General features: G+C 42.7%; 1 protein-coding gene across 1 annotated transcript; it reads right to left on the bottom strand.

Annotated features, from left to right (window-relative positions):
* Nucleotides 1-1088: 1088 nt before the first annotated feature.
* NIFK (nucleolar protein interacting with the FHA domain of MKI67) lies at nt 1089-11502 on the bottom strand. Its single transcript, XM_086348983.1, has 7 exons — nt 11332-11502; nt 10107-10244; nt 4862-4970; nt 3024-3235; nt 2434-2502; nt 2242-2310; nt 1089-1973 (listed from the first exon to the last, which is right to left on the bottom strand). Exons 1-7 carry the CDS (start codon nt 11434-11436, stop codon nt 1785-1787), a joined length of 891 nt encoding a protein of 296 aa, XP_086205109.1. The 5' UTR covers nt 11437-11502; the 3' UTR covers nt 1089-1784.
* Nucleotides 11503-11643: the final 141 nt, after the last annotated feature.

Raw genomic sequence — 11643 nt, 5'->3', positions numbered from 1 at the left:
GACACACTCATGATCCATCAGCCACGGTTACAACTTCCAGATTCTTGATTTTTTCCCTACAAAATCTGAGGATCAACCCCACACTACTTTGACAAATGCTCCTAATACAGTCCCCAGGAAAATGTTAAGTTCAACTCTATTTCTTTGCCATGATACATGCTAAAAACCCCTCTCCCCATCCAGCTCCAGGGTACATCAAAAAACTCCTCACACGTCACGTGATGACGATCAGTACAATGCTGGAAGAGGAGTGTCTGGGCAGTAGGTCAGGAAACAGGGAAATAATAAAAATCTGTCAGGCTGCGTTGGTAAGCTTATCTGGTGCTTTCCCAGAATGGAAACCAGATGGACTTCTAGATCCACAAATTCAGACATGGTTCAAAGAGTTAGGCAGTTCTGTTACTCATTCAATTTAATTAAACATAATGAACATAGTCTGTATAGGGACTAATCTAGAGCTAAGATGTTCTTTGTATGTTTATTTTTGGGTGCGTGTGGCTCTGTTGGTACTTGTGGGCTTTCTCTAGTTGCAGTGAGCAGGGGCTGGTCTCAAGTTGCGGGGCACAGGCTTCTCACTGCAGTGGCTTCTCTTGTTGCGGAGAATGGGCTCTAGGTGAGCAGGTTCAGTTGCTCTGTGGCATGTAGAATCTTGACCAGGGATGAACCTGTGTCCCTTGCACTGACTGGCAAATTCTTAACGACTGGACCACCAGGCAAGTCCCTATGCTCTCTGTGTATTAAAACTGATTCACCTAGGTCAGTATTATCATCATAATATGTAACAAATATTACATGAAAAAACGTTTGGTGGTAATGAATCCTTTTAATGAAACTGAATTAGCTGATCCCTTGTGGCTCAGCTGGTAATGAATCCACCTGCAATGCATGAGACCTGGGTTCAATCCCTGGGTTGGAAAGATCTCCTGGAGAAGGGAAAGGCCACCCGCTCCAGTATTCTGTCCTGGAGAATTCCATGGACTGTACTGTATTAGTCCCCGGGGTCGCAAAGAGTCGGACATGACTCAGAGATTTTTACTTCACTTCAATTAGCTGACACATTTCAAGGGTATCAAAACCTTAAAAGATCATTCAAAGGCAAAACCCAACAATTTTTTATTTCAGGATATCCAAGTTCCCCTTGCATACAAAAAAACAGAAAAAGTTTATCAGGTGGTCACTACATGAATCTTGAAACCAAATTCCTGATTGATGATACTGATATAAGATGGTAGTTACTAATCCATGCCAGCCCACCACAAACTAATTTAACGTTGGTAAAAATGATCATATATACATAAATGAGTCTCTATTAGTACTGACACCTCCTTCTCACTCCCCATAGAATTTGACTTCTAGTTTCAGCCATCTGATGGGTTAAATGTGCTTGGTCTAATAGAGAACTATTTTGATGGTCAAGCAGGATTTTCTTTATTTGATGGTAACAACAAAGGTTACAGTTTAGTACTTAAACCAGCAGTTAATAGTGATCTTCTCTCCAGGCAGAGTTAACTAAAAGCACCTGTGAAAACTGCAAAGAAAACTAGGGACAGGACAAGAGGCAGTGGAAGCCTGGCTGCTGTAAACTGGTGTGCACCCCTGCATTCCAGCAAGGGCAGGGGAGCCAGAATCACCGACTGCTTTCCTCAGGGACTTGAATTGACAGTTTTTTCCCAACTATCTTGTTACTGGTTGCATTCCACTGTACCCAGTTAAATATAAAGAATTAGTCTTCTTAATAAAATCATCTTTTCAGAAGAACTATATACAATACATTAAAAAAAAAATCACTGATTGTGTTTCCTTCGTCTTTTTTTCTTTGAACTTGCAGGTGGTTGAGTCTCCTGTGTTTCTTCTTTTACACCAGATATGGGCTGTTTGAAAACTATTTCATTATCTTTATCATCATCATTCATTTTAGCCACTTCAGATTTTCGTTTCTCCAAAAATGCTGGTGTACAAACTGGTGTGGGACCCTGGGTTCAAGTGAAAGATTATAATACATAAATGTGGGAAGACATTAGGAATGACCCTCTCCCGCCACCACTCCTCTATTTTTATAAGTTACACATATTATTTTTGGCCTCTTTCCATCATTTGATGATATAGCTGAACATGATCAAGCGCTTAGGTGCTGATCACACTTCGTTACAAGACTGAGCAAGCAAAGCGACAGTAGCAGCAACTGCCTTTCCTCCTTTAAACTGCAATACCGGATTCCCAGAATACTGAGGACAATCTTACCTGGCTATCCACAGCCTTCTCAGGAGTCTCAGGAGTGACTGAAGCGGCTTTCTTCTTCTTACGTAAAGCCTTCAATAAATTTTAAGAGACTACATCAATCTGCGTGTTGACTAGATATAGTGGTCCTGAATGGACTTCCCCATTTATCTTTTTCTAATATCAAGTGGGTAATATGATAAGCAAAAGTTTTACCTGGTGCTTTCTGGAATTTTGAGGACCAGTGTTTGAAGCATTTTCCTCATTTTTATGTAATACCTTAACCTAAATAAGCATACAGAAGTAATAGAAAAAGAAGTTGTAAAACTAGCAGTCTCACATAGTATATTTTAAAACTTACCATTAGATCATTATACATAGGCTTATTAGTTAATTCTGACATAGACTTTTAGGACTATTTCCAACTTAAAAGGACCATGAAACAAAATTTTAACTAAAATGGCATATAAAGGATGGTCATTTTACAATCTTGGTATTTACTGGTAACATACAATAAACCAAACATTTAATCCTGGCAATGACACCTTTACTAGTAATCTACAAGCATTATGGTTTTCGGTCAAATAAGGTTTCACTCAATCATCTAAAACTACTAAATCAGGTATGTGTTGCAAATTGGTTAATCCCTTTCAGGATTTCCTCCCCTGTGTAGTGTAACAGGAAATACTAGGACTGCTTGACAAACCTACAAAGACAAGCCTACAATGACTGCAGTGTCAAAAATTCAGTCAAAATCTCGTAGGGGGAGATACTGGGTTAGACATTTTATACAAAGGAATACACACCAATGAAGGGAAATTATAATCAATCCCCTTTTTAGCCAATCTCTTCCTGAGTAATTTTTCCTTCTTTTTAAACCGCTCCTCCATCCGTAGCTTTTGAACAAGTGACCGATTCTGATTGTACCGTTTCACTGCTGGATATGATGGCCTTTTAAATGGCATATGCCACTCTCTAAAAAGTTCTTCATGTACCTTTTCAGGTGGTATAAAATGACCTACAATTAAAAAAGAAAGAAAAAAAAAAGTTTTCAATCAAGTAGGAGGGAGAGGATTTTAATGAGAACTCCAGACTCTCCCTTGTGTCACTTGTAGCATAATCAAATTGATGTGTCCCCCATTTACAAGGAGAAGCCTGAAAGAAAAAAGCAGGTACCCAAGGGAAAGTCAGGCAGCCCACAATTATCCACCACTCACTCACTGTGTGCCAAGAACGATTCCAGGACTAGAGATACATGAGTGAACAAGACGAGTGCATAGAGGAGAGTGTGGAAATTAAGTCTTAGGGTTCCCGAAGCTAAAAGGACTCCCACTTTTAGACTGTGTGACTCACGACAGCAGAAGCTCTTACCTTCTGGCTCATATCCTCCAGGCACCTGCCCAGGACTAAGGCAGCTCACTGCTTATCTGTATCTCTCTGCTTAGGGATGCACACTGAGCCCCTTATGCGGGGAAGCCAAAATCCCTGGGATCTACCCTCCACCAGTGATAGATGGTACACAAACATCCCAGTTTCTGTGCTTGTCAGCTGGGATGATTCTGTTTCCCAAGGTGACCAGTAGGAAGGAGCCCAAATGCCTAAATAACCCTCTTGCTAAAATACCCTTTACTGACTTCCTTCCTTCCTTTACTGACTGTCAAATCTCCACTCCTTACAAGTATTTCCCTGGGATCACCTCTAAGACAAACTACTCCCCTGCAAAAAAAAGAAAAGGTGGGGATGTGGCTAACACCTCATATCGGAGTTCGGCACTGTTTGTGCCACCCTTCAGAAGTCAGGTGGAGCACAGCAGGGATCTCACACACGTGGTCACCCAATCACCCACTTTGTCCTGGCAAGAGCCACATTTTTCATGTGTGAATAACACCCAGGATCTCAGGGGGCTCCTAGGACCCTCTCTCACAGCAATAGGAACTAAGATGGAGAGGTGTGACCTGGGTGCTGGCTCTGGATGAGCTGCTCTGGGGAGGCGGGTCAGTGGGAGCTCCACCTCCTGCGGGATGAACCTCTCATCTGCTACTGTCGCCCTTGTACTTCCAATGGTTTCTCTGCAGAGGAGCTTCAGCCAAGGCCATGAAGACTGGCTGACATGTGACTCCTCACCCTGAAAATCATCCTGTCTAGGACCATTAGTGGTTTCCGCTGTCCTCGGCATGTATTCTAAACTGTGCTTTACATGGCTTCTGGTAACCTGACCTTTATTCATCTATTTTCTCGCTATGCTCCTTGAAGGCAATTACGTTTGTCACTGGTTTGGCATTTGCTGTCCCCCCACCAAATTCTCAGTTCCACCCCTTCACCTGGCTGTTATTTAATCTTCAGGTTCCAACTTTAATGACTCTTCCTCAGGGAAGCCTCCCACACCTCACCAGGAAGCCCTTCCTATTTACTCCTTAAGGAAACTGTTCCAACTCCATCTCAGCAGAAAACAGCTCTCACTCCAGAAATCTTAAAATTCCAGTTCAAACCTATCTTGAAAATGCACTTAAATTGTTGCACCACCACTTAGGAGACTCATCCCAGGGATAAGGTGGGACGTCCAAGCAGCTAAGCAACCTCCCATCGCAGCCACCGTCAGCAGGAGCATCCCTGAAATCCCACAGGCTAAGAATCGGGTACTTACACTTTAAGAGTCTTTCACCAAAAAGGTAGTTGTTCATTGTTTCAGCAGCTATTTTGGCAACATCTTCAGATTCAAACTCCACAAAGCCGTAGCCTTTGCTATTTCCAGTCTGCAATGACAAATCCACCACAAAAAGCAGAACAATTACATACTAATGTACCACCAAACCCCTAAAATGTCATTAATGTACAATAGCTGCGTCCGACTCCTGCGACACCATGGACTGTAGCCTGCCAGGCTCCTCTGTTCATGGGATTTTCCAGGCAAGAATACTAGAGTGGGTTGCCATTTCCTTCTTCAGGGGATCTTCCCCATCCAGGGATTGAACCTGGGTGTCCTGCACAGCAGGCAGATACCGACTGAGCTACCAGGGAATTCCCAGTAGGAATAGCATTAAGGAATCACATTAAGACACCTTTAATTTTCAACTTCAAATCACATAGTGTGCAGACTGTTACAGGGAAAGAAAAGATCCAAAATAGTCTAAATTTGCCTCTGGTTTTGAAGATTTCCTGGGATTATAGTTGGAATTTATTCAGTAGCAACAGCCAACATAAAGGAATCTGGTAGGCTCCATAGTCCTTTATTCATTGCCCTCATGGGTGGTCATATTATCCATCTACTTGGGAGATGGAATAAATGCGTCACAAAAATACAGGTAATGTAATTCCCATTTATATGAAAAAAAATGAAAAGAAATCAAGTCAGTGTCTCCCAGCCCATCAATAAAACATCACATTCACTGTCATGTTTAACAATGACTGACCATCTCCACAGCTGAGGGCACAGGACCAGGGACTACTCTCTGAGAGACACACATGCTGGATTCTGGCCTCTACACCATAACATAATGAGCTTGCTAACAAGAGTTCTAAAGTCCAAATGCTCAGGTTTGGATCTTAGCTCTGACACTCAGATAAGGAATGTTTAAGCCTCAGTTTTTCCTAAAATGAGGATAAAATAAACACTCTCATAGAGTTGCCATGAAAACACAAAATAACTGGCAAGTGCTCCACACTTTTGTCAAGTACTCAATACATGTTACTTTAGGGTGGCAGGGTATGCCTACCCCACATCTGCTCCTCTGGCAAATAATTATTGAGCTGAAGGTACTGAGAAATAGAACAAGAAACTCTGCCCTCCCCTTATTTACCTAAAAATAGGACACAAATTTAGAAAGGTTCCTCTCCCTTCTATCAGAAAGATGTTAGAGGAAACCACACAACAAACTTTACTAAGCAGATTTTATCACCAAGATCCAAACCTGGGCATTTGGACTTTAGAATTCTTATGAGCCTCCTGATATTTGCCTCCCCACAACTTGCAACCACATAAACTCAAAGCACTGTTCCCTCATCTTGTCACTCCTCAAAGTTCTCACAACCCTTTCTTTGAGCACTCCCATGAGTAAGCAAACATTTTAGTCTCTTTTTAATCTGTTTTTCAGTCCAATTTATAGGGTCTCAGCCTAGGGCAGTAGAAAAAGAACTTTCCCTCCTCTACAGTTCCAATTCTTAGTGACAACAACTAGGAAAACTTTACAATCTTGCATTAAACAAACTATTTTCGGATATGGCTCAAAACTGGTCATGTGATCCTGGAAATAAGAAACTATTCACAGGCTGTGTGGCTTAACAAGAGTTGGGAGCCAGGAGGCTGACTCCTAGCTGTGCTAGTGACTAACAATCAGGACACAGCCACCACCTAGAGTCTCAGGTTAGTTATCCGCAACAGGATGATTCTAGTAAAACTTTAAACGTCTGACAATCCTCCTACCATCCCAACTCTCACTCAGGAGGGGAACGATGGTGGAGTGTAAGACACTATAATAAATCTTTTGAAATCTGATGTGAAAATACATGTCAAGTGTCCCCCAAACCAAACACTCAAAAGCCAAAACCTTGACCTAGTAATCCAAGAAAGTTAAAAATACCAAGCAGATAGTCAAAACTGGGGTGGGTAGCTTTATAATATGCAACAAAGCTGGAAATGTTACATTTCAGTGCACTGCATCAAGGAGCAGACTTTCTAAGAAAACTGGCCTCAACTCTTTAAAAGAGCCAATGTCAAGAAAAACCAAACAAGCAAAACAGGGATAGAGAGACTGTTCTACATAGGATGAAGAGATAAACGATCAAGTGCAATGTATAAACCCTAACTAGATCCCAGAATGGCAGGGACTATTGCGGATATTTGAAGAGGGGCAGTAAATGAGATTATCATATTGTGATTATGTAGCACAATGTCCTTCGGAGAAGGCAATGGCACCCCACTCCAGTACTCTTGCCTGGAAAATCCCATGGATGGAGGAGCCTGGTGGGCTGCAGTCCATGGGGTCGCTAGAGTCGGACACGACTGAGCGACTTCACTTTCACGCATTGGAGAAGGAAATGGCAACCCACTCCAGTGTTCTTGCCTGGAGAATCCCAGGAACAGGGGAGTCTGGTGGGCTGCCGTCTATGGGGTCGCACAGAGTCGGACACGACTGAAGCGACTTAGCAGCACAATGTCCTTATTCTTAGACTTATGATGATGTATTTATACTAAAGTATTACAACTGTCACTTTCTTCAAAAGGTTAAAAACCCAAAAAGGTATGTACGTTTTTATAGACATGAGAAGAGATGAAGCTAATGTATCAGGATATTAACAATGAGTGAATCCAAGGGAGGATGTTCATTACACTTTCCTTTCTACTTCCCTGTCAACATTTTCAGAACACAAGGCTGGTGAACACAACTGCACTTCATTATGGAAAAACACTTACAAAATAATAACCCACAAAAGGCAAAAAAAAAAAGTCTTTGAACAATAAGGGCAAAAACATGAATAAGTGTTTCACAAAACACCAAAGGCTGATAAACAAATAATGATACTCAATCTCACTATTGCATTCATCTCACGTGCTAGTAAAGTAATGCTTAAAATTCTCAAAGCCAGGCTTCAGCAATATGTGAACTGTGAACTTCCTAATGTTCAAGCTGGTTTGAGAAAAGGCAGAGGAATCAGAGATCAAATTGCCAATATCTGATGGATCATCGAAAAAGGAAGAGTTCCAGAAAAACATCTATTTCTGCTTTCTTGACTATGCCAAAGCCTTTGACTGTGTGTATCACAATAAACTGTGGAAAATTCTGAAAGAGATGGGAATACCAGACCACCTGACCTGCCTCTTGACAAACCTATATGCAGGTCAGGAAGCAACAGTCAGAACTGGACATGGAACGACAGACTGGTTCCAAATAGGAAAAGGAGTATGTCAAGGCTGTATATTGTCACCCTGCTTATTTAACTTATATGCAGAGTAAATCATGAGAAATGCTGGGCTGGAAGAATCACAAGCTGGAATCAAGATTGCCGGGAGAAATATCAATAACCTCAGATATGCAGATGACACCACCCTTATGGCAGAAAGTGAAGAGGAACTCAAAAGCCTCTTGATGAAAGTGAAAGAGGAGAGTGAAAAAGTTGGCTTTAAGCTCAACATTCAGAAAACAAAGATCATGGCATCTGGTCCCATCACTTCATGCAAATAGATGGGGAAACAGTGGAAACAGTGGCTGACTTTATTTTTCTGGGCTCCAAACTCACTGCAGATGGTGACTGCAGACATGAAATTAAAAGACGCTTACTTCGTGGAAGGAAAGTTATGACCAACCTACACAGCATATTGAAAAGCAGAGACATCACTTTGTCAACAAAGGTCCATCTAGTCAAGGCTGTGGTTTTTCCTGTGGTCATGTATGGATGTGAGAGTTGGACTGTGAAGAAAGCTGAGCACAGAAGAATTGATGCTTTTGCACTGTGGTGTTGGAGAAGACTCTTGAGAGTCCCTTGGACTGCAAGGAGATCCAACCAGTCCATCCGAAAGGAAATCAGCCCTGAAGGACTGATTGGAAGCTGAAACTCCAATACTCTAGCCACCTGAAGCGAAGGGCTGACTCACTGGTAAAGACCCTAATGCTGGGAAAGATTGAGGGCAGGAGGAGAACGGGATGACAGAGGATGAGATGGTTGGATGGCATCACCAACTCAATGGACATGGGTTTGGGTGGACTCTGGGAGTTGGTGATGGACAGGGAGGCCTGGCGTGCTGTGATTCACGGGGTCGCAAAAAGCTGGATATGACTGAGCAACTGAACTGACTGAATCTCACTAAAAATGAGACAGATCATTCTACACTCAACCAGAGGATATATTATAAAGTGCTATTTTTCAAACTCAGAGTTTGAAGAATTTAAAACTTGCCCTTTTAAAGGGCAGCAGAATCAATTTATTATGCCAGAAAAGTATTTTTAAATAAACTGAATGGGAAAATTAAGTATCATCTTCCTAGATTTTTATTTCAGTTAATGTTTACGTACAGGTACATGTGTGCTGGCTTGTGCTGTAAAACTTACTTCTTATTGTGGATTCAAGGTCTGAAAAATACTATTCAAGAGAAAGTCACCTATACCTGCACAAAGAATGTTCCCAGCAGTTTCATCGACAAGACTGGAAGAAAGCTAACGTTCAACAAGAGGGTGGATCAACAAAACTGCAGCATATTCAGGCAGTGACAACAGAGCAGGGACAAGTAGTTAACTCTGTTCTGTTGTAAGTTAAGTGGTAAAATGTGAAAAAACTGTATCAAGAAAAAAAGAGATTCCAATAACAAGAATTCTGTGGTTACAAGTATTGTATGTGGGAAAAACATAAAAGTTGGCCACACCCTATTACTGAAATAAACCACACAAATCTTTATTAGGAGGTAGGTATGATACAGTGACATTTTTACAATACTTTGTGTATCAGGCACTGTTCTAAGAATCTTATACTTATTACCTCATTTAAGCTTTGATTCAATACTCCTGAGAGGCTGGTGCAATTTTGCTCATATTTTAAATCAGAAAACAAGCACGCAGGTTATAGAATTTGCCCAAAGTCACACAACCAATAAGGTGTAGAGTCCAGCCTCACACTTAAGTTCATGAACCCTTGGGTTAGTAGTTATAGGATAAAAAGGACTCACTAGGATTGCCAATTTAATTTGAGGAACTGAGGCAATTACCTTAAAAAAAAAAAAAAAGTAAAATACACATTCACAGGAATACTAATTTTGTTCTCCATCTGCTTCAGGTTTTAGACCTTATCCAATCCCTTTCTGGAATGAAGTGTGAAAATTGAACATGCAAACATGCTCCAAAACCTGTCAAGGATGATATGCTTTTGGAAAATAAAAATCTAATTCAATACAAAAATCTTACCTTTTTACTCCTGGACAGTCTGAATCTTGTAACAGTGCCAAATTGGGAAAAATATGCTCGGATCTGGGTTTCATAAAGGGTTGGTGGTAAGTGGCCCACGTAGATTACTCCAGGAGTAGGTTTTTGTTTCTCCTGTTGCTGAAAACATAAAGACCAGGGAAATACATATATATATATATGTTTTTAATTAGAAAAAAAAATCACACTGCAACAAAACTTGTGAAACTCTGCTCTTAGATTAAGACAAGAGATCAAAACCCCAGAAACTATAAAGAATAATAGTGAAGAGACTTATGGTTGCCCGGGGGTGGGGGGGGGGGGTGGGGGGGAGGAGGGGTGGGAGTTTAGGGTTAGCAGATGCAAACTATTATATAGAAAATGGATAAACAACAAGGTCCTACTGTATAGCACAGGGAACTATATTCAACACCCCAGGAGAGATTAACACAACACTGTAAATCAACTAACTCCAATGGGAAAAAAAAAAGGGTGTCCTCGAAGACAATCGCCAAGCAGTAGCCTGTCTTCTCAGCTTCCCTCTCCGAGCACGAATACTCAGTAACTACACGCTGAATTAACAGATAAAATCTTCTGGCCTAAGAACTCTAACAAACATACCCTTCAATATTGTTTGCAGATCACCATTTACTCGCACCCAAGTAAAGAAACAATTTTAAGACGTCAGTAAACCTCCACGAAGCCTACTAACCTTTTAGTATCTCTGTCCTCGAACCCCTGCCTTCGGTAATACAGACTTTTAAGCTTTCCCGTGTACATTTTATGATAAAATTTTGGGCAGATATTATTGAACTTGATATCAGGGCCCCCAAACAGCAAATAGAACTTGGGTAATACTGTCTTTTAAGAATTCCAAAACCACTAACCAGGCAAACAAACCTCCCCAGTTCGGGGGCCCAGCCGAAGTAGGACTGGAGCTGATCCGCGGGACGAGGGCCGACCCAACAGCTGGCTCTCCTCTCTTCGAGCATCCCCGCGATATCCACTCCTTACCTTACCTCCGTAAGGACCCTAAAGTCCGCGCGGCCCAAAGCCGTCACTTCTCGGTCCTCCCGAGGAAACCTCGGCCCGCAAGCTCTTGAGGTCGGGGCCCGACCTGGGTGACGCCGGACGAAGCACACGCTTGGGGAGGCCGAGGCGCGCGGGTGGGACACCCAGACCCGGTCCGCCACCTCCCCTCGCGGTCGGGCCCGCGCCGGCCGCTCACCTTGGTCGCACGCCGACGAACCTGAGCCACCTCCTTTTTAAATTTGGCATCCTCCTGCGGGTTTAGGGACAGGAGTGGCTTTGCCGGGCCACCGAACGCCGCCATTCCGCCAGCTCGTACTCCGACGAGACCCACGCGGTACACCCGGAAACGCCAGACCCTCTGCTTCCCTAAAGCGGAAGGGAGGGCGGAGCCTGCGGCACGGCTCCGGGGCGGAGCCTGGGTGCACGGCTCGGGGGCGGAGCCTGGGCGACAGCGTAGCGCGGGGGCGAGGCATAGGGCGTGGCGCAGCGCTGTGAAAGGGCTCAAGGG

The sequence above is a fragment of the Bos grunniens genome, chromosome 2 (assembly GCF_055505025.1).
Source record: "Bos grunniens cultivar Pamir isolate PY7600 chromosome 2, Bosgru_T2T1.0, whole genome shotgun sequence".
NCBI lineage: Eukaryota > Metazoa > Chordata > Mammalia > Artiodactyla > Bovidae > Bos > Bos grunniens.
Note: the sequence above shows the minus strand (reverse complement) of the source record. Positions and strands in the feature narration are given on the sequence as shown.